The sequence below is a fragment of the Melopsittacus undulatus genome, chromosome 4 (genome assembly GCF_012275295.1).
Source record: "Melopsittacus undulatus isolate bMelUnd1 chromosome 4, bMelUnd1.mat.Z, whole genome shotgun sequence".
Taxonomy (NCBI): Eukaryota; Metazoa; Chordata; class Aves; order Psittaciformes; family Psittaculidae; genus Melopsittacus; species Melopsittacus undulatus.
This window is the reverse complement of record NC_047530.1, coordinates 109,531,978-109,558,285: the sequence shown is the minus strand read 5'-3', so window position 1 is coordinate 109,558,285 and position 26,308 is coordinate 109,531,978. Positions and strand designations below refer to the sequence as shown.

The 26,308-nt window shown below is 43.5% G+C and overlaps 1 protein-coding gene across 1 annotated transcript in view; it reads left to right on the top strand.

Moving 5' to 3' along the window:
- Window positions 1–1,840: 1,840 nt before the first annotated feature.
- The window catches only part of ADAM12 (ADAM metallopeptidase domain 12), a 185,592-nt gene continuing 161,124 nt past the window's right edge, over window positions 1,841–26,308 (top strand). Inside the window, exons 1-2 of the mRNA XM_005143735.3 lie at window positions 1,841–2,062; window positions 19,519–19,652. Of these exons, the coding sequence (XP_005143792.2) occupies window positions 1,960–2,062; window positions 19,519–19,652 (237 nt within the window). The 5' untranslated portion in view covers window positions 1,841–1,959. The remainder of the gene's footprint in view (window positions 2,063–19,518; window positions 19,653–26,308) is intronic.

Below are 26,308 nucleotides of genomic sequence, written 5' to 3'. Positions count from 1 at the left end.
CCATGTGGGATTACCAAAACTCTATTTAGAAGTCTTTAGTTCCCTCTGACCTTTTTTAATCCTTCAAAGGATAAAGATGTCTATATGGCTCTTATGGTGGCTTTCCACAAGCAAGTTTCTAATTTTAGCATTATTAACCAATGTGCTGTGTAGAGCATGTATGCCCATCGTGAGACAGTAGATAGAGTTCATTGCTTGAGTATTTTAAGGCAGGAAATGTTGCTGACTAGAGCTGTTAGAATAGACAATGATGGGAAAATTCAGCATTTGGGTATTTAAGGCTGAATGCTGCTGATGTGAGACTTGCAGGGTAAATGTAGGTGGAATATAAGACTCAGAGCAACTGTAGGTGAGTCTATGGGTCCGGTTGTGGGAGGAGGGGTAAGGGGAGAAAATGGCCTTTTAACTGTGAAGAAAAGCAGCCATTAAGAGGCCTTTTTGCCTGATCCCAGCTCTTTTCCAGGGTTATTACTGCTGAGATGACCCAACATTATCGCTGGGGGTGTGACTGTCCCCTGGGGTGGTTTGAAGGGGCTAAGGTGCTTGGGAACAGCAGCTTCTTGTAGCCATTGAGTTTCTGCTGGTTCATTTATTCTCTGAGCTGGGGAAATGCATGGCCTGGTTCACAATGGGCAGTTACCACCCTCTGCTCCAGAACTGGCCCAAATAATTGAATCACAGGATCCCACCCTGGTTTGTGTTGGAAGGGACCTTAAAGCTTATTCAGTTCCAGCCCCTGACACAGGCAGGGACCCCTTCCACTGGAGCAGCTGCTCCAAGCCCCTGTGTCCAACCTGGCCTTGAGCACTGCCAGGGATGGGGCAGCCACAGCTTCTCTGGGCACCTTCCAACATCGGTTTTCCAAGTGGGATTGCATGGGTACTGTGCATACTGGTGTACAGACACATGTGAGGCCAGTTTTGCCAACTGTCTCATGGAGAACATGGGGCCAACCTGCGGAATGAAGCATTGCAATCCAAACAGTGAGATTTGGGAAGAACTTTAATGAATTAAAACAAAGCTACCCAGTAAAAGCCTGTGAGGATTTACAGGATTAGGTTCTTTCTACTCCTCAACGGCATTCTGTGCAACATGTGGGCACTGTGTGTGTTTTGGTGGTACTTGAAGGAATATATAATCTGCATTTGGTTACTCTCCCAGACTGTCAGTAGTAATAACTTGAACGGGGAAGACTTTAAAAAATGCATCTGGCAACTGTGGCTGTTTTGGGCTTGGTATTATTATTTTCTTTTAAAAACCCCACAACTTAAGTCAGAGACACCAGAAACAGCTCCAAAATGTGGCAGTGTCCAAGGCCAGGTTGGAGCAACCTGCTCTAGTGGAAGCTGTCCCTGCCTGTAGCAGGGGGTTGGAACAGGGTGAGCTTTAAGGTCCCTTCCAACATAAACCAGGCTGGGACCGTACGATTCTAAACCCATAAACCACCCCATAAACATACACAGATAACTCTCCAAAGGAAGCACCAGGGCTGACTGTGCTATAGAACCATTGGCAGAGAGGGGGGGATGATGTGGGCACCCCGGAACCCCCGGGGCAGCAGCGCTGTGCTCGGAGCTGCCCTTGCGGCGGACGGGCGGTAGGACCCCGCAGAGGGGCCGTTGGGGCTCATTTGTTCCATGGCGAGGAGCGCAGGACGGGCTGCAGCGGTCAGCAAGGCTTTCCTTGCCAAAATACCACAAACCAACCCCAAACTAACCCCCAAACCTCGTTAAAAAGGGGGAAAAAAAGCCAAACTCTTCGACTCTTCCTTTCTTTTTTCCCCCCTCCTTCCTAAGAAAGCAGAGCGCAGCTCATCAGCAGGAGGGGTTTTGGAGTTAACTGCATGCAGGAAATCTCTCACATCCTGAGTCCCAGCTCGCTCCTCTCTGTAACTGTATATTATGGGGCTGCTCTCCAGCCCCAGCTGATGAAAGTTTGTCTGCCTCAGCCTGGGCTAAGATGTCAAAGCGCCTCCGCTCCCAGCGCTTCCCCCCCCCGGCTCGGGTGTCCGCGTTGCTGCTCAGCCTCGGCTGCCTGCTTCCAGCATCCCCGGCCGCTCAAGGTAAGCTCAGCACGCAGCCCCACCGGTTCCCCTCATACACTTCCTCACCCCACGCTCCATTTTAAACGGGACAAGCACCGGAGCCAGGATCCGGCCGCGCTGCTTGCGCGGCTTTTGCGCACCCCCTCCGCGCTTCCCTCCCCCTTTCCTGGCCTCCGCCACGCTGCGCTCCGCTCCTCCCGGGACGCGTAAGTCCCGCTTCCAAGGACTTCCAAGCCTTTCTAGGGAAACTTCGCTTTGAATCCCTGACATTCCCCCCCCTGCACACCCCCAATAGACCCTGTACCCCTCCGGGTGAGCGGAATGGTTCGGGGAACCCCCGGTGTGGGGTTGTCGTGGGGATCCACACAGTGTGTGTAGGGGTGTGCTGCGGAGTCCTAGTGACTCCCGGTGTCTGTGTTCTTGGGGATCCTTGGGGACCCCCAGTGTGAGGGGGTGCTGGGGACACCCGGTTTAGGGGATGCGCTGTCCGGTCCCCAAGACTCCCTCTGTGGCGAGTGCCCTACAAGGTCCCGGGGACCCCCTGTGTGTTTGGGTCCTGGGACCCCCAGTGTGGCGGGTGTGTGCTGGGGACCCCCTGTCTGGAGTGTGCCTCGTGGGGTCCCGCAGACCCCCAGTGTATGAGGGATGCTCTGCGGGGTCCCCTGAACCCCTTGTATGGGGGTGCCCTCCAAAGTCCCGGGGACCCCCAGTGTGTGTATGGGTGCGCTGCGGGATCCCCGGGACCCCCCGGTATGGGGGATGCCCTATGGGTTCCCATAACCCCCCGATGTGTGTGTGGGTCCCCATCCCATGGAGCAGTTTTTCCCGGAGGGTCCCTATAAAGCAGCCCCCCTTGGGTTGGAGCTGAATTGGAGAGGATTGTCAGAGCTCAGACGTGTTTCCAGCCGGGAAGGATTGCCTGGAAAAGCCAACTGCTGATGGTAAAAGCGTCCTCGCTGGGTAGAAGTTTGCTGGCTGCTGTGCTCATTCAAACGCAGCACAAGGCAGTGATCGGTGGAGTCAGATGTTCTGCAGCACTGGCTCTGTGCTGTCCGTGTTATAGACGGGGGAACAGCCTGGAAAAGTGACTCGTTTCTGTATGGCAAGTCTGGGGCTTATTCTGGAATCACTGGAGAGCCCAGACCCTGTCCTCTTCATTAAGCAGCAGCTGACAATGCATATTTTATAAGAGGAAGGGAGATTCTCTTGTATAAATACATGTAACAGCGCTGAGGAGTGCGTGTGTCCCCATGTGTTACTACAAACTCCTGTCTTGGGGCTTTTTTAATGTTGTAACTTTAAACTTGGCAAATGTTTGCTCCAGATTTACTCACAGCCACTTTCACTGGGACTTTGGCTCGGGATTTGCTGAGGGAAAGACAGAGAGATACTTCAGCACATTGAAATCCTAGGCTAGACAGAGCAAGTTGCATTTAGTGGAGCACCTAGGATTTGTGTGAATGAATTAACAGGAGTTGAAGATTTGCTTTGCTTTTGTGAGGGTCTTAATTTCTCTTTGTCAACATTTGCATTTGCACCATATCAGTGCTGGCCATACAGGCTGCAGAAGTAGATGAGGGGAAATAGGTCCCCTGCTACCCAGTGGCTGTTCCCTTTGTATAGATGGAGGGTGGGTTGGTTTGGATTGAGGCAGGACGTGTCCGTGCTCAGAGCATCAATGGCTGGACTGGATCTTGAAGGTCTTTTCCAGCCTAGCTGGTTCTGTGATGCTTGGGCCATTGGTCCCCTCTGTGTTTTGGAGATGATCTGGGACAGAGCATGAACTTGACTACACTTCCACAGAAGTTTGAGTTTAGATGCTTCAGGCATTCACATAGGACAGAAATGAAGACAGGAACATACCTCGAAAGAGTTGTACCTGTAATAAAATAAGAGGGCAAATGATAGGTGGCTTAGATCTAACGTAGAGATGAGAGACAATAGTAGGTAGGGGTTTAAATCCTGTTACTTGTGTTTGGAGATTTCCTAAAGACCCAGCTGAAGCTCTAAGGTTACATTTGCAGTGATGAACTAAGCTTGCTGTAAAGTTTGTGTTAGCTGCTCATCCTTATGGTGCCTGTCTTTAGACGTCTAAGCTTGAGCACCAGCAGTGCTTGCTGACCCTCACACCTCAACTGGGTTTTGGGTCTACTTTGCTGCATCTTCCCCACTCCTTTCCCTAACACGTCTCATATACATCTGCAGCCAGTGTGCTCAGCGAGCATCCTCTCCTTTCATCCCGTGTTTTTCCTCTATGGAAGTAGAGAACAGCTTTAGCTCTGCCAGAGCATGTGCTGCTTTCTTGGTCACAGAGGTGCTGAAAGTTCCAGCCGCGTGCTTCGAGACCCGGTGATGAAAAGCCCTCGTCGTGCTTGGCACACATCTCCATGAGCTCTGCAGCCTCTGCCTCAGCTGGCTCCGGTGCTGTGCCTGCTCCAGGCCCGGTGTTAGGGATGTTAGGAGCTGCCAGGATATCCTCATTTTTACATAAACACGTGCTTGGTGATTAAGGACGGAAGCTGAAGTTATGATAGGACATGGCAAGAGACGTGCGGAGTGTGGGACTGCCCTAGGAACAGCTCTGCTATTGAACAGGCATTATCAGGTCATGAGTTAGACAACTTAAAAGTAGCTTTGCCACCCACTTGTAGCATGAGTTCATTTTCCAGTTCTTATGGTTTTACAATTGCCCTTCTGGTTTTGAGTGCTGCCAGCTCTTGGTCTCTGGCTAAAGGTCCTCATGGACAATAAGGCAAACTAATGGAAGTACTGGCCTTAATAAAGCAAATTAGCTTTGCTACCCCTGTGGAGGATGATATATGGGAGGGTAAGATCTCATCTTACAGACTCAGTAGCCTTAAAATCTACATTTATATAAGCCTTTTGCAGAGTCAAAACTTTCCTGTATGTGTGTATAGGTAAACTCCAAATGAGTGTGTGTGGGGAAGCTCTTATATCTCTTTTAGGTATTGGGTGTTAGCTGGAGGGAAATGAAAATCCTAAAAGTGCAGTCCGAGATTCTTGACCTTTGATTAAAATAACTTTTCTGCCATCTTTTATTTCCATTACTGATGGCAGCTGCATTGGAAATAAGTGATGGAAGAGGAAATCTTCCCTTGTCTCTCCCTTTAAACCCAATGTCTCCAGCACAGTCTGTGTTTCAGAGCTCACTTTCAAATCCTGTCTTCCCTCAGACTGTTCTTGTGTTTGTGGCAGATATTTATGGTCTGTGTGTGATAACCACCTTCTTGTCTGATGATTATCCTGATGATTATCCCTATCAGCTCCCTTGCAGACAGCCTGAGATGAGCTCTCAGTATCCATGGGGCTCTGCAGGTCCATGCCAAAATACACCAGCTGAGGATATTGTGCCCACTCTTCAAATCATGTTTGCATCCTTAACTCTCCTGCTCTCTGGGAGCTGCCGTGCTATTCACTGGTGTTGTGGAAACATCTCCATCCAGCCACAGAGAGCATCCTTGAACTAATGATTGACAGGCTACTTACGTTTTGGGTGGCTTTTCATCCTGTTCGCAGTGTGGAGCCTGCCCCAGTGGTGCTTGTCTAATAACACCTGAGTGAGTGCAGCAGGTCAGAGCTGTGTTTATCTGTTGCTTCTACTGAGGTTGTCAGCTGCTGCCGATGCTATTGATCATGGAATTCTGTTTTAAAAGGCTGAATTCATGTAAAAGGCTTATTTGGTCCTCCAGCAGCCTGGTTCAGACCTCACATATCCTAATCCTGACAGATTTATCACTGCAGTCACTATGTTTCTAACATATCTCATGTTGCCAGTGCAAATTGGCTGAGGAATCCAGCTGGGCTTCACTTTGTCAGTATTCATGTGCATCCTTTTGGGTATACCTGTTTGAGCTGTAGTACTGCATGCGAATGGTGAGCAGCAAGCTCCATTTGCCAGGCAAGCAGCAGGATACAGCCTGTAGAGCAGCCTGCATGTGGGGCCAAGGTGCTTTAGCATCCCAGCTGCTGCGGGAGCTGCCACCAAACCTCCTGCCCCAGAACGTGGCTTAGAAACTGCATGTTTGAGGGCTGATGGGGTGGGTTCTCTCTTGACTTTTGCTGTGAGACTTGTTGTAAACAGAGAATTGGCATTTCCAGGGTGTTTGCAATTAGGCCTGAAGTACAGCTACATCTATGCATGTAGGCTCTTAGGCTCTGCTGTGTCTGCAATGTAAGTCTATGAGAAACTAATCCTTGTTAGAGGGTTGTAGTTGCTTCTTGGTAGGACAGTGCAATCCAAGAGGACAATACTGTTTGTTCCTTGCTAGCACAAAGCAAATTGCTTCAATTATGTTAAATGTTAATCTTTATGATGAGAGGATCACCCTAACTTAGAAAAGATACTGTTTCTTATGAGATCCCTGCTCCAGGATGTTAACCCATCTCTGTTATAGTACCACATATGAGTTTGAGACCCTGTTGATATTGAGTGTGACTCGGTTATTGGTGCTTCAGAAAATGACTTGATGAACTGCATCATCTAATCAGAAATGCTGACTCCTTTGTTAAATCACTTCATGTTGTTTCATTATTGTTTTACACACCCTATAAAGGCGTTTGCTGCTTTCCGTGACTTGGAGCTAGGATGAGAAATACTTGGTTAAATCAGGGGTGGAGGATTATCCATTCACAAGGTCAGCACGATGAAACCATTGATTAGATGAACACATGCTTTCTTGTCCAAAAAGTATGATCTAATAAGGCAAGAAGTGAAAGGTTTCATGGCCTTTTAGCCATGCTGGATAACACACAGCAAGGCATAAAAATGTCATGCAGAATTTGGCACAAAAGAGGCTTTAACTGGTTTATTTTGAGATACTCTTTAAGAGGAACTGTGTCAGTCCCTGTAAATTTAGTCTAATAGTATGTGTCATATGCATTAAGTGAAAAACCTTCTGACAATGGTGAAAGTGTGCTGTTTTCTTGCTTCTATTTAATGTGCTCTAATTGTGAGAACAGCTGACCAAGCAAGAGGAATAAACCTCATATGTGACCTTTGAAAAAACATATTGGAACCCTCACTGAAACCTGGTGTTCATGGGATTTTGCTTTGATATGCTAATGTAAAAATATGATAAGAAACTTAATCTGGACTTCATAATGCTACATTTATTAAGGTGAGCATAGGGGTCTGACCATGCGCAGAGCTGAGCATCATCAGTATCTTTATTCAGCAGCACTGTCTGTATGCAGTGATGGTAGCGTGATGAAGATCCTGTGTTACTTCAACAATGAGAAGATATGGGGAGGAGAATTGTTTAGCCCAGGTTATTTAAGTCTTTATTCCCTTTCTGCTATTGAGAATACTGTGGTGACAGAGCTGTAGCTGAGAATGAAATGTGGCTTCTGCACCTGATAGGGAAGGATCCAGCATCTCGCTTCTGATCCCTGTTCCCTTTTGAATTGGAGGTAATGAAACTGTATTCAGGTTAAAAACCACTCTTGTGTTTTGACACGGATTTAAAAGTGTGAGGTAAGCATTCCAAGTGAAATAGCCTTTATTTCTTCATCTATTGCTTCTTCAGTGAGGAAAATGCACCCCACTGAAGAGACATTTGGGGTAAACTCTTGCTGTTAAGGGAAAAGTGCAGGGTCATTGCAGAAGAGATCTTCATGATATAGAAAGAAGCAGCTTGTCTATTTGTTTTGTGTCAGGTATGCTCCTTGTCTGATCCTCAGCTGGGATGAACTGTCTCACCTGCATGGATCCGTCTCCTTTGTACAGCCTGGTGCTGATGTTCTGTGCTATTCACTTCAAACCTGCTTGACAGGATCAGAGGATGTGTAGGCTGGATGAGCAAAGCTGTGCTGGTGACCTGGGAACACATCCAGCCCTGAGGAAACAATAAAAGGGAATGCTCATTACTTCTGTAGCTCATCTCCTGAAGAAGCCTGTGAAGTTCTGGACCGATCCAGTCCTTATGGTGACATCTGTTGTAAGGTCGCACACATAAAATTGCTCTGCTTCAAGAACATTAAGTAACTCTTTAAGTTTCCCATTTATTCATGTTTTAAAATAGGGAGACAGACTTCAGAGACAGTTTATATTCATACAGATGCAGGTGATTTTTCCCTTTCTGCTGTTGTGTAAGGCAAGTAGCAGGTACTCCCCATTCAAATATCAACGCATGATGGATATTAACTCCCCAGCCCAGTAGCTCATTTGCTAGGTTTGGGAAAGAGCTACAAATCGTTTCCATGCACGTTTACCTAAATTAATGCTGCAATTCATTTCAGCTGGAGTTACTGTGTTTTCAGTGTGATTTCCAGGAGAATGTCTGAGTGAATGATGTGTGTGTATGGGATGAGCACAACTCCAGCTCCCACTTAGTTTTTTTCACTGATGATCATATATGGGAAGGAACACACCTCAATACAGGCTATACTAAAGATTCCTTGTACTCAGTGAGGGAGGCAAGTAAATAATTGGACAAAAGGATTCTGCTGTACTTTGAAAAGAGTGAGAGGAAATTGTAAGTTGGGGAGTAATTTGCAACTTCATTTAATGGAAAGCAAACTTTCCTAATGGTTTTGGCTGGGGAGAGTAATGCTGGATCTGGATTTTTGTGTTATTGTCATAGAATGATTTAGGTTTGAAGGGATCATCCAGCTCCAACCCCTGCCACAGGCAGGGACCCCTTCCACTGGAGCAGCTGCTCCAAGCCCCTGTGTCCAACCTGGCCTTGAGCACTGCCAGGGATGGGGCAGCCACAGCTTCTCTGGGCACCCTGTGCCAGCGCCTCAGCACCCTCACAGGGAACAGCTTCTGCCTAAGAGCTCAGCTCAGTCTCCCCTGTTCTGGCAGGTTCAAGCCATTCCCCTTGGCCTGTCCCTACAGGCCCTTGTCAAAAGCTTCAGTAGTGCCTATGCTGGGATGATGTTGGTTGGGTTGATGTGGAGTTAAGATGGGACATCCTTCACTATGGCATCCTAGAAATACCTGAGGGAAAGGCATTGTGCAACCCTCTATTTTTCACCTGGTTTTAATCCTGTCCTGCTTGTTTTCACACTTTAGGATGACTGGGCCAATTTATGTGGTGTTCATCAGGACTTGGAACAGGAGCAAATTTAAGACAGGATTTACAGCAAGAGGACACAAGTTCTCCTAAGCTGTTATGTCACTTGCTTTTCAAAGCTGCTTTGATTTGAACCTTGCATTTCCAACTTGCCCTCTTCTATGAACTCCCAGCGCTGAGCTCTTCCATGGGGGGATCCTCGAATCCATTGTCATTAGTTTGCGTGTGGAAATGCCCTCTGGTTCAATGCTTTGCTGCTTTATTTCTGTCATATTTTGAAGCATTCCCTTCCAGGGAAAAAAAAGACAACTCTTTGGACTGCTCCTGAATAGTAATTCTTCAGTCAAGCATAACAACATCACAGATGAGGCTGGGCAGCTGTTTCCCAAATACAGTATATGTATATATTCTATACACGTTATCAAGCTTGGTTTTCACTGTTTGAAATGTTCTGCAGCCTCCCTGCCCCCTCCTGCAGTCAATGGCAAATGTTGTTCTCAAAACTCCACTTGTCACATTTTGTTCTCGAGAACAGGGAGGATATTGAGATATACTGGCCTCTTTCCTTGAGTGCATTTCAATATGTATTCTGTATAATGAAAGCCCAAATCCTTCTCACATTACTTATGCTTTAATCACACTGTGCTCTCCCAAGATTGCTTTAATCGCATTTGCATCAGCAGGAGTAACTCTGTATGATGAGCAATATTTCATCTGCAAACAGAGGAGACAGATCTTGGGCATGGGAAGAGGAAGGAACTGGCTGTCCTGGATGTGTTACAGCGCAGCTCTCTAGCAGGGAATGGTGTAGCATCCTGATTTGAGAAACTGATATTCAGGAATTAGAAGGAACAAAAGCTATTTTCACAGTTTTCTTGAGGACCTGTCAAGTGTGATGGTTTCCTTTTAATTTTCTAGTAAATGGCTTTTTGGCATGTCTCAGATCCCGAGAAGCGCGATGCTGCCTGGTGCAGCAGACATCATTTTGTACTTCAGCCATGACATTACCCTATATGAGAGCTGAAAAGTTATATAGATATTACACCAATATATAAACCATGTGTGTTAGAAAGACAAGTTCAGTTTTGAAATATTTGACTTAGCTATGCTTTTCACTTTCAATCCGTGCCAAACATGTGCTTGAATGACTGATGGAGTCATATGGTTCCCTGAATAAAGCACTTTATTGTGTGCAGACTTAGAGCCTTCCAACAGTTGTATTACAGAAGCTTGAAGATTAAGATGATCCAACTGCTTAGGGGGTATGTTCCACAATGAACATTTTATTTTCCTTCTTTTCCCCTCTCTCTGCCTTTTTCGCCTTCATATGTGTCATTAGTTTATTCAGCTGGTCACACAGTGACACTGGCCGCAGAGCCTTTGGTGGCGAAGAACAGCGAGTTACCTTCAGATTGAAGCTTTCACTCCCATGTCCATAGTAAAATGTTGAACACATGACTTTTTCCATTGAGTTTATGGGATTTCGAGGGGGAGGGATGCAAAGGCTGCTCCCTTTCTTAGATTATTTCATCAGCAGAATTAGATTTAAGAAGGGAAGAGCTCATACAAGAACAAGTGATGACAGGAGATAGCACTTACAATTATAAAACTGAAATATAAAAACCCATGTTTTTAATGCTGTTTATTTAAAGGGGATCAGTGTGACTCAAACTCCTATTTCTCATCCAAGTGGTCAGTGCTTGTGAAGCTGCTTAGTGTGAAAGATGAAGTGGGCATCCTGCAAAGTCACACATGGATCAGTGCAAAGTTGACAGCCCTGTCAAGCTGGAAAGGGGGTATTTTTCCATTAGGAGCAGCAAGAACACAAAATTAACCTCAGAAATGCATGGAGTTGTCTTGCTGCTGCCTGTCCTTCCGCTCATCAAAAGCCTTTGCTGACTTTTGGTGTTTTAAAACTGTTGTACATGAGTAGTAAATTTGCAACATGAAGGAAAAGACATCATTCGAGCTCAAGAAGATCCATGGAATGATTTGCTCTCTATAAGTTACTTGTGCTTAAATGCCTGAGGTCTTGGGTTTGGGAATAGGGGGAGGAATGAGAAAACAAGTAAAACTTTGTTTTTAGTGAGGTGGCTTTCCTTCTTTAATAATTATTTTCCAGGCAGGCCATGAAAGGAGTGATTTTACTGGGTTTTTTGTGACGAGAACCAATGCACTGCTTAGATGTGCATGGTTTAGTTGGAAAAATAATTTATGGTTTTGAACTCATAAACCCTTTACTGCGAGAGATAAGAGTTTTATTTAATGCACAGCCCCAGCCTTGCCCAGACTTTTGTGGTTACACACAGCTGAAGGCAGACTCTGTTCTGTGCTGTCTTATTTAAAGCTGTGGAAGGGCTGTTAGTGGGATAACGGGAAGTACCTTATCAGTGTGGTGGAGTTCCCGATTTTAGTCCTTTCTCTGGAGAGGGTGTCTGTGTTTTCAGCTGGTGGTTACAGTAACGTTTAAGATGAATAGTTGTCTGACTTTAAGGCAAGAGGTTGCTTACATGATCCTGTGCAAGTTACTGGGCTTGCTTTATCATAGAATCATAGAATGGTTTGGATTGGAAGGGACCTTTAAGATATCTAGTTCCAACCTGCCTTTCTTTAACCATTGTGCACTGGAAATGTGCTGATTTATTTTGCAGCATTTTGATGTTTATCATATCATAATTTACATTTGGTTATATTAATAAGTGACAATTCATTATTTTTCCTGTCTCAGTCAGAATGGGTACTGTTCTATAGTGTTTTCAGCAGGATTTGTGCCTGGATAGTGTTTAGCTTGGGTAATGTTTTGGCTTTTGCTGGCAGATGGAGTGAAAGAGAGGACTGGAAGCACACATCCCCACTCCTTGGCCAGATACTTGGATAGCTGACACTTCTCTGTTCTTTGGCATGATACAGTCTCAGTCCTAATGTTCACAATTTCCATTTAAAGCAAGTTGATTTTCAATTTTCAAGTGATGCACAAGAGCTGGATGTGATCCTCTTTGCTCAGGATTGCATTTCAACCCTATCCAACTTCATGTATAGCCACTTTATACTCTTGCCACCTATAAATATATCAGCACTGGCAAGATAAATACCAAGAGGTGTATAAAGCTAAAGGACTATCATGGGTCCTGTCATCTTCAGTTTAGTAGATTATGCAAAATAATTCCTTTAGTTCCCTTCTTGTACTTCAGTCTTTCCACTTCCCTGCTCACCTTGGCAGCCCTTCCAATCCACCATCTCCAGGCTGAATTAATCCTTTGCGAATGCTGGTGAGGAGAAATGCCCACAGGACTCCAGAAGTGCTTCTATTGCTATCTCAGGAGTAACTTCAACATCTGAACTGGGAGCACCTCTTTTTATACAGCTTTCCAGGGCTGTCTTTGCTTCATGTGGTATCAGAGTTACACTGAATAGCACACATGGGTCTTTCTGTTGTCATTTGCCTTTGAAGACTACCACTTTGAGCAGAAAACTTACTAGTCCTCAAGGGTACAAACCTCCATTCTGTACTGCTTGGTTTCATCCCTTTGCTCCAGCCTGCAAGTTATTGGATTCTTTGGTAATACTCCTCTGTGCAGACATTGTCTCCAAACCTGTTGGAGCATTGGATTGCAGAAGGACACTTGTACACATTGAGTAAAAGTTGCTGATAGGAATACTAATACTGATCCTAATATTGAACTTTGGTGGAAACCTTCCATTACCTGATTGGTTAGTGATGTACTTAGTGGGTAGTCTCTACTCCTTACCCAGTACCATCACCTCATATTTCCTAAGTTCACTTCCATGTTGAAGGGCAAATGCTTGGTCCTCCTCTCTGTAAGTAAGTTTGATAACTTTAGATTAAGAAGTTATCTTTTGAGTCTGGAGCTGTTAAAATAATCATCCCAGATAAGACATGGAAGAAAAGCAACCGATCAGAGGGATAAACCTCCTTCCCATCTGATGGGTGCCCCACTGGCACTGGTGGCTCTGCTGGGATTCCTGCCCAACTTACTGGTGCTGGTGGCAAAGAGTTGACTCAAGGTGCCTTTGGGTTACAGGGGAAGCCATCTGGCAACAGAGCCTATGGGGATGCCCCAGTGCTCTGGCACAAAACTAATTGCCAGTGGTTAAGTGAGTGCTGCATGCTGCTCTCCACAGCTGGAAATGACCCATCCAAACAATAGATCCCACTGACTGAATTAAGCTGAGGAAGCTGAGGAAAACGAGGAAGGAAATGGATAGAGTACATCCTTTTTGTCCTCTACAGCATTGCCAAAGCACTGCGATGCAGAGCAGTGCTGTTAGCTGTTTTCAGTTTGCAGCAAGATTACTCTTGTCTATTATTCTTTTCTATCCTTAGATTATTCCTGTGCATTGTTGTTTTGTGGCAGAGGACAAAGTAGGCTGTGACTTACAGTTCTGAGCCCATTTGTAATATGAAATGTAACACGAGGATAATATAAGTTAATTTAGCTTTTCCTTTATTGTCCTGCTTTTGTTATTTTCATAACTTGGCAGTAACTGGAGTGGGTGAGATGATGGGTGTCTGGGTGCAGTGTGCTGGGAAGAAGGCTGTGGTCTGGATTGGTAATGGGCATCTCACAGAATCAATAGGCTTTAGTGAGGTGATGGGGCTATAGGAGTCCTTGGGTGCCTCAGGACCCTGACAGGATTGTGTCTATGTGCGTGGAACAAGATGTATAGAAGGAATCACCATCACTGGAAGTTTTAAAAACCCATGTACATGAGGCCCTTATTGATATGGTTCAGTGTCATTATGGTCTTGGGCAGTGCTGGGGAACAGTTGCACTTGATGATCTTAAGTCTTTTCCAACCTGGTTGATTCTGTGATTCTATGATGGGCTTCCCAACACATGCATGTCCACAACAGGAAGGAAGCACAGCCTCATACATTGGCTTTATTAGAAATGTGTATATTAGTAGGTGAATAGTATTTATAAACCATTCCTAGTCAGACTCCTCTCTCTGTGGCATGCCAGGGGAGCACAGAGTAAACCCAGCACTAGCAGGATGGCATGGGTGTACAGTTGTGGGGGGGCATTTTTCTCTTCCTCCTTCCACTTCATCCCATTTTACCCAAACACAATCAGTACCGAGAACATTCACCTTTTTATTTATCATAAGGACAAATAAATTGCACCGCCTGACGAAAAGCTTATTAATTTTATGTAAAGACAAACATGAAGTATGTCTGGGCTTCTTCAGGAGGCAGAGCCATTAAACAAAGACGTCACGTTGCAGGCTTGGAGTGTATTTTGTGCAAGGCTTGAAGGAACTGAAATATAAAGCAAAAAGATGAAAACTGCTCTGAACTTCTTTGCCAACAAGGTTGTATGATAGTGTGCAAAGAAGGAAAGTTGTAGAAGTACATGGCAGATGAAGGATATTTAAGCCACACAAAAGCCACTGACAGATAACATCGACTCATCTCACGAGTTGTACAAAGCATCTTTTATATTGCTGGGAAAAAGAAGAAGAAGGCATGCTGCATCAGCTTGTGGGCTGCTTGTGGATCAAAAGCGTTACCTTCAGTGCAGGCTGAAAATAGAAACCAGATAGACACAACTGTGAAGTTTTTCATGTGAAAAAGTGGGAGACGAGCTTGCGTCAGGAAGAACGGGACAGAGTTTCACTGAAATGGGAAATAAGTAGGTGAGTAAGTAGGTGCATTCGACACACGAGATAGGAAACCTGGCTCTAATAAAGGTTTCTGGTGATTCAGATGGCCTGATTTTCATCCCCTCTCACGACACGTTACCGACATTTCAATTCTCTGATTTCAATTATTACACTATTTATATTGCTGTAACACCGAGTCCCTATAGAGAAGAGGCCTCATTATTAATGTAATGCAAACAAATCTAATGGTCCCAGCTTCAAAGCAATAGTAGTGAAAATGGGTAAAGGAGATGAAGAGTGGCAGAGAGGAAATACCAGCACGTCTGTGTGCATGAAGAACTGCAGCACTGGGAGCTCATGGGATGTGATCAAGGTGATGGAAACCCTTCGTTAGTGCAGATGTCCAGTCCCGTCCCATTGAGCTCCTTTCCTGGTGCCCCTCGGATGCTCTTTGGGAGGGCTGGGTTAATGCTTGGAGGTGGGTGGCCTGACACCAGCAGAAGAGAACTGGGATTGTGTTTTGCTCAGGCATTGTGCAAGAGACTGGGTGAAATATCCCTCACTGGGATAAATTCTTTGGTGTTTCTGACTTTAGGGCTCTGTGTGCCAAAGCTGTTCCACTTTGTACCTCTCCAGTGCAAACTCAGGGCTGTTCTGAGGCTGCATATCTGTTTGTCCCATTTTTTAAAGTTTCCTGCATACTTCAATATCTATGCCTATGTTTGGGATCTTTTTCCCCTCTTTTTGTGTATTTTGAGTGGGTTTTTTTTCCCCTGACTTCCTCTTCCCATGTCTCTTATGTCTGTGTCCTGTTGTCCAGTCAGGCCATTCAGATGCTGTTGTCTGTCCTATCCCACATGGACATGTGTGGGTCAGTCTTCCTTGGCTGTGACCCCCTATTTTCTGCAATGTATTATTGGAAGCTTTGCAATCAGGCTGCAGAATCCTATTTAAAGGATTTACCATTTTATTTTCCTCTTACTTTTAAATTTAAAGATTGATCTCATAACAGCCTTCCAGTATTTGAAGGGGGCATACAGGGATGCTGGTGAGGGACTATTCGTCAGAAACTGTAGTGACAGGACAAGGGGTAACGAGTTCAATCTTAAACAGCAGAGGTTTAGATTGGATATAAGGAGGAAATTCTTTACTGTGAGAGTGCTGAGGCACTGGAATGGGTTGCCCAGGGAGGTTGTGAATGCTCCATCCCTGGCAGTGTTCAAGGCCAGGTTGGACAGAGCCTTGGGTGCCATGGTTTAGTGTGAGGTGTCCCTGCCCATGGCAGGGGGGTTGGAACTGGATGATCTTAAGGTCCTTTCCAACCCGAACTATTCTATGATTCTATCTAGAGTTTATCTGTCAGTAATAGTGTGTTCTTTATTTTGAAGGCTTTCAGAAATAGGCATCTGATGTAAATATAATAACTTTAAATCAGAAACCCACTGTTTGGTTTACAGAAGTAACTGCAACGTGCGTGTATCACACTGAGGACAAGCAAGTGCATAACGTTAAGCATGTGCCCCACTGCTTATCAGAATGAGGCCCTGTGACTGGGCTGCGGAGCTTCCTCTGCCCTCTGCAGAAAGCTGTGATTTCTATCCATCACACCCAATCATTTAAATAAAACCCCTCAGATAAGCAGCAGAATATTTGGCTGAAGGAAAGCAACAAGACAGAAATTGATCTTGTGTTTTATAAATGCTATGGCTTCGGAAGACTTTGCAAGCCCTAAAGCTTGTCTGGTTTGTTTCCCCTCAATAAATTATCTTTTCCAATAAAGATATAACTGCTGCCTATAAACCTGTCTTGATGTCTGTCTCCAGACTATCAACACTTCTGCACAATACGCATTTTCAGTGGGCAGATAAATAAGCATGTGTGTAAGATTAAATTTGCTCATTGCAACCATACTTTGTTATGCACCACAGGCATTACTTTGTCCTGATGGAATAGAAATAAGAGGAGTGAAACTGAACTGCATTTTGTAGATATTGTTCTTTTTTCCCATGATGTTTTTATAGCAATTGCACTTTCTTGACCATGTCATGTAATGAAGGAATCACACATAGAATCCTGGGGTGGTTTGGGTTGGAAGGAACCTTAAAGTTCATCCAGTTCCAGCCCCTGCCACAGGCAGGGACCCCTTCCACTGGAGCAGCTGCTCCAAGCCCCTGTGTCCAACCTGGCCTTGAGCACTGCCAGGGATGGGGCAGCCACAGCTTCTCTGGATAAACTCTGCTAGGGCCTCGCCACCCTCATAGTGAATAATGCACATGAATGCTGATTCCTTCCCCTTTCCTTTTTCTTCTGTTTTGGGAAATGTTGTGATATTAATGCTTTGCAGAATTAATAAGGCAACTCACACATGCAGGAATACCAGGAAGACCTTGTTGCTTCTTCCTATCTAGCTGCAGTTCCATGGCAAGGCTGTGGGGAAGTGATGTAGACAGTGCATTTGTGAGAAGAACAGGATGCTCATTGGGTTAGATCTCACAAAACCTTCAGAATGCAAATCCTACAAAGCAATATAAGGATCTGAGTAATTTAATTCATAGAGTTCAGACTGCTTTAGTGAGCCAGGGGAAAAAAAAGATCAGGGCTAGAGCCAAGCTTTTCTCATTTCTCTGAGATATGCTTCATAAATTCCTGTTTTGTGCAGGCAGCTTCATGCCTGGTAATCAGAATAAAGAGGTTCTGTCTAGACCCTTGTAGACAGATGAGATGGTATCTCATACTCCTCCACTGGGGCAAACCCAATTGTGTGTATCATTTGACCATCTCTTCCAAGGGCTGACACTATGTCCTGCCAGATCCCTGTCGCTTGGGCTTGGGCTGTGCTGAGGGTTGGCTTCTCTGCAGGAAAACCCATATAACAAGCAACTTTCTTCTTTCCAGTATCTTTATCATTTTATCTTGGTCCTTTTTTGGTGTTTTAGGGAAAGTGTCATATTTTTACAAGCATGCTGGTAAATACTGGACTTGTTTTTCTCTTGTTGGCTTAATCATAATGACTGCATAGATGGTTTTAATTGTAACAATGACTAAATTGGGGTCATTCTGCTCAAAATATAGCTCTGGATCCTGAGAGGGTGTTAGGTACCAGAGGGTAGGTGAGGTTGGTGGGATGGCAAGTACTGAGCTCTGAGCAGTGTGGGCAGGTTGAGTCCACAGCAATCCTTTCACTCCAATACCTAGTTCAGCCCTGAGCCATGGTTCAGCTGCTAAAACACCACCTTCCTTGTTCACCTCCTAGCCCAAAGGCAATGGGAGGAAGGAGGAAGAAAGGTAACACTGGCTTTTCTCCATCTTAATGGAAGATGGACACATCTTTAGAGCCCCCGCAAAGACTCAAGTCTCATCCTCAGCAGGGTCCAAGTGCACCAGAATGTTTGGTGTGGAAGTAAGTCAAGCATGTGTCAAGCCCCACTGGTGTTTTAACTGTCCCACAGCATCTGGAAACCATCTTGGTCTTCTCTTTAAGATTTATTCTCAATCCCATTTCCAGCTCTTGTCCTATGACACTGCTTTTAGGACTTTGCTTTGACGGGCACAATACCATTCGTATGTTTAGTGAGAGGAAAAACACTTGATAAATGTTGCATGCAAATGGCTTTTTGACATTGTGGCATGAATTGAAGCCATCTGACTGTGTAGGAGTAGAGCATTAATTCTGTGAGAGTGTATATTCTTCTCCAGGCTTTCTTTTCCCCCCTAAATGCACTAATGACAGTGCACTAGTGGCAATGCACTAGTGACAATGTGCATCCGTGATGTTACGGGGCTGTCGGTACTTTGTGACCTCCTTACCCTAAGTAAATATTCAGTCTTCTGTTGTATATAGTTCAAGCTAATTAAAATGGAGTACAACCATACACTTCTGTGTTTAGCAGAGTAAGATGGTGCATTAAGAAGTGTTTGGGGGTTCATAAAACACCAGTGACTACACATGGTAAATCTGCTATGTGCCATAAAGCTGGAGCCTTTCAGGAGTGGGTTGTTACATCCATGCTGTAACTCCAGCTTGTGGAGTGTGAGGTTCAGCTGACCCAATCATGGGAATGAGAAGGACATAAGGGAAAATCTGAGGTCTCTGTCTGTCCTTAGGGAGCCTGTGTCAAGCAACTGCAGGGTTTGTTCATCCCAGGATGATTAAGAATCTAGTGACACTTGCAAGGGCACCATCCCTCTTCCTACCACCACTTTTGCTTTGAATCTGATCCAGTGTGACTGTATCATGGAACAGGGATGAAGCGATGAAGGACTGGGGAGTGGAATGATCAAGGCTAATTTCTTACCTTAATTAGGGAAACATAGACCTGATAAAATCTTATCTCTTAAATCCCTGCAGCTTGCTTACACTCTTAACAATGACATTGAAAAGACAGACACCCTCTGTGTTCCCTCCTGCTGTCATCTTCAATGGAGAAAATAAATCCAAACTCTAGTGTGATTTTTAATGTAATGCTTTCAATAGTGGTGCCTATGCCTCTTCAAATGTTTTCAGTTAAGTCTTACACCCCAATTCCTTATCTTTGAATCCCAGAATCTCTACTCCTTATGTGCAGTCTCTGTCTTCTGCTGCTACGGAAGTGCACATCTAATGAACCTCAACACTTTTCTCCCAGTATCCCAGCTCTCTTGGAAACACGTATAGGTTTGGACTCTGAGAATATGATCCCACAGTGTTTTAATGCTCAGTTCTTTTCCTGAAGTATTTCCTTTTGAAATACACTGCCAGGTCCCTTAAATGACAAGGTTCATGTTGTCAGATGCTGTTCCTGACTAATATGAAGTGCTTCTCCCTGTCCTTAGGTGAGAATGTGGACAGCAAATTGGAATCCTCAAGACAGCAGATGCCAAAGGACCAGACAAAAGATTACGAGATAACAATTCCCTTCCTTTTGAATGGAGAACAGTGGAGACCAGTAAATGGCATTTATTCTAAGGTTAGTCTTCATTTTGGCTGTTATTTTCTTCTAAGGTATATAACAATTGGAAGGCTTTAGGTGAAACTAAACACACTTCATCATACTGGTTGTAAGAGTGGTGTTTGTAGAGTCTGTTGTCTAAAACTTACTTAATTGAAGAAATTGGTTGAAATTAATACCTTTTTACTGTAAAGTGACATTCTTATTCCTGATGGAAGAAATGGCAGCTTGAAGTGAAACAATTGTTCTAATGAGGTTAACACACATTGCTTGAGATTGTATCATGCAACAGCAAAGCAGCCTCAAAACGGAGGGATGGGCAAATATAACAAATGCATTTGTTACACTAAATGCAGTCTGACAGCAAGAAATCTAAGGAAAAGTATAAATAATGTTGCTTTGTTGGCTGCAGCCTGAGGCATTACCTGGAACCCCTCAAGGGAAATGGCCCCAAAATGCCATCCTGTGTATTGCAGGGGGGATCCGGAGTAAGTCTCCCTTGAAATCAAGGAATCACGGAATGGTCTGGGTTGGAAAAGACCTTAAAGATCATCTTGTTCCAACCCCCTGTCTCCCTTCATGCTCTGCTTTCTCTCTCCCTAACAAGGGGATAATCTGTCACTGCCTCTGACTAAGCAGAGATTGTTTCCTCCTCTTGACAGGCCCTGATAAGCGTTCCTCCTTTTTTCCCCCTCAGTCATTGGCAGATAATGTGGGTAGCTGTTTTTAAGAGAGAAGGGCTGTTTTCTGTCTCCTTGGTCTCCTGCTTGAAGTATGAAGACAGGTTTTTGTTGGTTAGTATCACCGATGTCATGGGAATCTCTTATCCAACCTTTCTGACACGGGTCCAGTTTCATTCCAGCTTTTTTATATTGTTCTGTTAATTGTCAGAATGAGGAGAAGAAAGATACATTTTCAAATAGGTCAAGAAGAAGAAGGGGGATCAAAACCATCAAACACAAGCAATGCAGTCCATTAGAAACAGCTTTCTTTACTACACTGGGAAAGTGTTTCATGGAGAAAACATACTTGACTGTTGCCACTGCTTGTGGGATGTGGTTTTAGATCTCTCTGCTGATTGACAGAAGTAGGTGTGAAAAGAGATTCCCAAACAAGGGATCTAACATTTAAAGAACCTTATCTGGATTAAAACTTTGCTTCCTTTTTCTTTTTCTCTTCCTAAGCTGGGAAAGAAGGGCCAGTCCTAGTTCTGAATATCTGCAGTGATGAAAGGGATATCGTTGTGGGTGTAGAATGGCTTATCCTAGAGAGATAACACAGATGGCTTGGTCCTAGATGTATGTGCAACCCTATTTTTAGATAATTTAATTAGAAACAGGCATTCTCCATATAGAGTTCTTTTAGCTACTACTCACTGTAGCTTTCTGAAAGAGTTACAACAGAGTATCTTTATGTGAGTAATGATAATGTGATTTATATCATTAATTTGTTTCCCAGAATTACTTTCAGTTTAAGATGAGCATTAGAAAAGATTTGTGGGTTGGTAGAAGGTGCTGTCTCAGCACTTTTTTTTCCTTGAATACTTCTTTTCCATGGAAACTGTTATAAATTAAACACACAAAAGTGCAGATCAGGCCGTGAGAAGCACAACAGCATTAAAGCGGTAGAGGAGAAGAGTAATGAATAGCTTGTCACACAAATATTGATCAAAAGCACAAAAGTTAAATGCTGTTGTAGTTGATGGTTAAATAGGACCTATTGTTCTTCCACTCATTTCAAAGTGTTCCTTTTTATTTCAATTTTATATGAAGTAAAAATAAAAGTATGCAGTGCTGTGTACTTGTAACCAGGGGAACGGTATTTCAATAGACTGTATAATAAAATAAATAATGTGGTGGCTATAAAAATGCCAAAGTATTAAAGTTATTTGTGTTTAGATAATTGCCTTGCAATGATAAACCCATTCTCTAATCCTTAGATTGTAAATATTCCTGCTTAACAATTAGTCTCACAACTCACACTCATCATTTAATGCTGCATACTCTTGCTTTCCCATCTTGAAGATAAAACTCTCCTTTTATTTACCCCAGGAGCCACTGTGATATCTATTGGAATATCTCATTTCGAGTCTGTCAGGAATTATTATTAAGCTAATGACTTCCTCTTTGAGGGCCATCTATGCAGTACACTGTGCAGAGCACAAGCCAAAAGCTGAAACTAGTCTCACTGCCTATTTACACCAACACAAAGACCCGTTCACTGGCAAGGAAATCACATTTGTTGAGAAGAAAATAATGTGAACGTTACTCGGCTATAACTTGGTTTAACTTTAATACAGTCAGGGTGTGCTCTTTCAAGGACGTTTAATGATTTAGGTGCTTCCTAAGAATGACAGTTCAAATTAATGGTAGGAAAAATCCAATTTTAAAATCAGACATGTAATTGAATTGTATTTAAAGAATTTGGGTTTCCCTGAGTATAGATGCAGTGGTTTGTATCTAGAGAGAACCTCTCTTTTACTGGGCAGATCAATTTTCACTCCACCCTAAGTCAAAGCTGTAAGTAGACCAAGGCAGGGATTTCATTGTTGTAATATTATTACAGAACTGCTTTTGCTTCTTTCTTGTTTAAAAAGTGGCATATTCTCATGCAAACACTTCATACAGTGAAACACGTTTAAAAAAGGAGAAATTACCATGTATGAAGTACTATGAGTTAATACAAAGTCCATGTTTTTACAACTGTATGATGCTGTTGATCTAGTTAATTTTGTTGAATTCAAAAGGTTTAGATCATTTTCATTTGGAATATTTTAATAGTGCCCAGTTACATTCTTGTATTAACTGGATATAATATTCAGTTGCTAATCCTGACCATGCTGCTAAAATTAGTGGTTACTATTTTGAGGATCCAGTTGTTGCTAGTCAGGGCTACTGATGAGTAACTGTATTTGTGGGCGGCTGATGGTGAAATCAGGATGCAAGTGTGCACATTGCTTTCAAACAATAGATACCCATACTCAGTGCAGATGTGATTTCCGTCTTCGCTGAAATGCTGTGTGCATTATAGAATGTGTTGATAGGTCATTATACATTGTAGCTCCAGCTCTCCTTCCACTTCTGCCTCATTTGCTCATCATTTTGTATTCTGTGTTGATTTTTTTCCCCTAGCACTTGGTTTCAACCCAAGAGGGTTGGGTTCTGTTTTGCTTGAATTTTCCTAAGATTTGACGGAAACTGTTTCATTTTTATATTATTCAAGTGCAAGAAAATTGCTCTTTTCCCTGCATGTTTCCAGTTGAATATTTTTCTTCAAACTTGGCTGGAGATGTGCAAATCAAGCCAAGTTTGATGAGAGTTGGGCAAGTGAAGTTTGAGTACACACAACACTTTAGGGAAGATTTCTCGAAGACCATCTGTTTGGCTTCAGTTTCTATCCTCACACCCTGTTCGGGACGCACACTGGTTAATGTGTGCCAGATCCTGCATCACAGGAGCTGTCGATCAGGTAACATTGGTTGTGTTAGACCAGATCCTGAAGCATGTGTCTTCTCGTGGAGGGACAAGCCCCAGGCAGGAAGCATTTCACATGGGCATTAAGGGTTTCTTGGCTCCATTTCTATGTTTAAAAGGTCATAACTGTGGGGAAACACTGCCTGTCAGAGACCATCCAAGCCAGACATATAATAGATGTAATGCTGGGAGGGATCCCAGTGTGGCATTGCCCTGAGCTGACATTCATTCTCCTGAAGTGACACACTCCATTAATGAAGTTGGCTTTGGATGCAGGGTTTAGTCCAGACCTTAAAATGCATTAAGTTTCTGGGAAATGGAAAGCATTTTGTACATATATGATATGAGCAATTATGTGAGTAAACATAAGAGTCCTCAGGTTGTGGCATCTGTCACCCAGGTAGGGGGCTTTTCTCTACTCTTGGCTGTGCAAGATCTATAAATGCCATTGCTGGCATCTGGAAGAACTAGGATATAATCATGAAGCTGATCAAGTGCTTTGAAAGATTTAATCTTCTGTGGTTTCTAAAAGCACACAAGCAAGTTAGGTGCAACTTCTCCTTACTGGGTGATGCTTTACATCTTTTGATGCTTATGCGCATACTTTTGTAATTCTGATCTCTGTATCCATTTGAGTGCAATGTTAAACTGCTCCATACATAGACGTATGCTCCATCAGGCTATAATTGCCATGTGTAAAGACAAATTTTAATGTAGCTGAATATGGGCAGGTATTGAAGGACCTGGAACCAGCCAACACATGGAGCTGAGTGTGGTTTCTTCACTACAAAGGTGGTGAGGCATTGGGATGGATTGCCCAGAGAAGTTGTGGCTGCCCCATCCCTGGCAGTGCTCAAGGCCAGGTTGGACACTGGGGCTTGGAGCAGCTGCTCCAGTGGAAGGCGTCCTTGCCCATGCCAAGGGGGTGGAACTGGATGAACTTTAAGGTCCCTTCCCAGACCATTCTGTGATTCTGTGTTTTCTGAAGCACTGCATGAGGAGCTGGAAAGCGCTGGAATACTTTAGATTGCTTTGTGTTTGCAAGTTGCCAGTCAGGTTGCTTTCAAATTATGTGAACAATTTGTTTTTTTAACATTACATTTGGGTGATGTTTAGAGGACAAAGAGCAAATTTTGCTGTATAACTTCTTAAAATTAATTAACTATGAGAAAGAAGATGCACACAATACACCCATCAATGGATTAGAATCATAGAATCTATTAAGATAGAATCATAAATCTATTAAGGGATATAAATCTATTAAGGGATTAGACCCTTAATGCACTGGAATCACAGCGAAGCTCACTTGGCTTTTTGAACGTATTGCCCCTGCCTCTGTATATAAAAAGTATATTGGAAAAGCAATCTCTCCCTGACATTCAGAGTTGGACTTCTTGTTCAGTGGTGAATGATGGATGGCTTTCCACACACCAGAATGTGGATCTCTTGCTGTTGGGGTTAGAGACAAGTGGAGGAAAATAAAGATGCTCATGGTGGGCAGAGAGGATGGGAGGACCTGCAGAGGGTTCCTTGATGAAGAACATCTATGACTGCAACACCAATGACTTTTAAATCCAAATATATCAGAAATCTGTTTTTCCTTGGAAGAGGGGACAATGGATTCAGAGAACATTAAAACTGCTTCACCTAATTTAAGCTTCCAAGGCCGGATTCTGAGCTAGGTTAGTTATTTTCCATCCTTTGGCCAGGCTGGTATAAATCAGGTTTGCAAACTGAAATCTCAAAGATGTGTTTTCCAAGGAGGAGTAAAGAAAGATAAGACAGAGTTCCTTTTCTTGTATCAATGCTCTTTCTTTCTTTCTTGGTGTGATGCTATACTTTCAATATAAACTCTAGCAATGAAATGCAAAGATAAAGATGAAGGCCAGCTATAAATATATCCTTAGACCATATTTCTTCTGTTTTTTAAAAGTATGCTTGTCACAGCTCAAAAGATTCTGCATGTCAGTGGCAGAACATTACCATTTTTTACTGCTTAGCATGCACTGCATCTCATTGAGCTTGCAAAGACTATATGGATGATGTTCATAAACAAACATCAGACTCTTGATTATCTGGATGTCATTTTGGACAATGATTACTTGAATCTCAATGTGAAATTCGCCACTACCTGTAAGAGTATCACGTGCTCCAACAGTTATTGGTTATCTTTAAGGTTTTCTGGATTTATCAAATCCAGATATTACACTGATTCTCTTTTCCCTTTCTGCATATTTTTTTTCATTCCCTCATTGTAAGGTCCTAATTCAACACCTCCTGAAATAGGGATTTTTTGCCATTGAAACGAAGAATCACTGGAGGGAACAAGAAATAACTTTAAATGTGTTAAAAGGTCACAGGACTAATGTTAGAGAATCAAGAACATATTCAAAGCTGGCAGGCAGGGATGAGTGTTACCCATCTGATCTGACCTTTATGCTCTTGCACTGCTGCATTTCTCTTGCAAACTGACAGAACAGGCACAGTCTATCATAGCTCAGTCTATCATCAGGAGTTATGGTGTGCACACCACCTTCAGTATTGTTATAAAGCTATTGGGGCACCCATTGGAAAGGCCCTAATTCAATAAGATCTCATTGCTGCTTCGCATTTCCACCTCCTTTCTGTATCTCTTGCTGCTCTTGTGTAACTCTAATACCGGGTTTGATGCATGGAGTACAGCCGAGAGGACTGCTATGTCAGATAATTGATGTAGTGCTCCGTGTTTTCAAGAGCAAACCCATTCAAGTTTATTTCATAACTGGCATAGCCTTCGTGCAAGTGATAATTGTTTATATTCCCTTCAACAGAGCCTCCTGCTGTTCTTTTTCATTTGAAATAATTACCAAAGTTTAGACTTCCAGACAATTGTATTAAGGGGAATCATACAGTGCTGCTTAAACAAGGCTTTGAAGGCTGAGAGGACAGCTTTCATAGCTCTTTTACATAGCTGGTTTACATATCTTGAGAGAGAGAGAAGCATAAACAGAATTTATAGGCCTTTCCATATTTTTTATGACTCATGAGTATCAAGTGGAAGAGGCAGAGCTCTGCATGCTGCTGAGGCTGTGTCATCAGCTGGGAATGTAGCGTGGCACTGACAGCCTCAGTGATGTGAGAAACTGCACTAATCCTTCGTAGAATTATCTGGGATATCTGCTCCTGGAGCCTTTTGTTAGTGACCTGGTAGTCATTAATTTC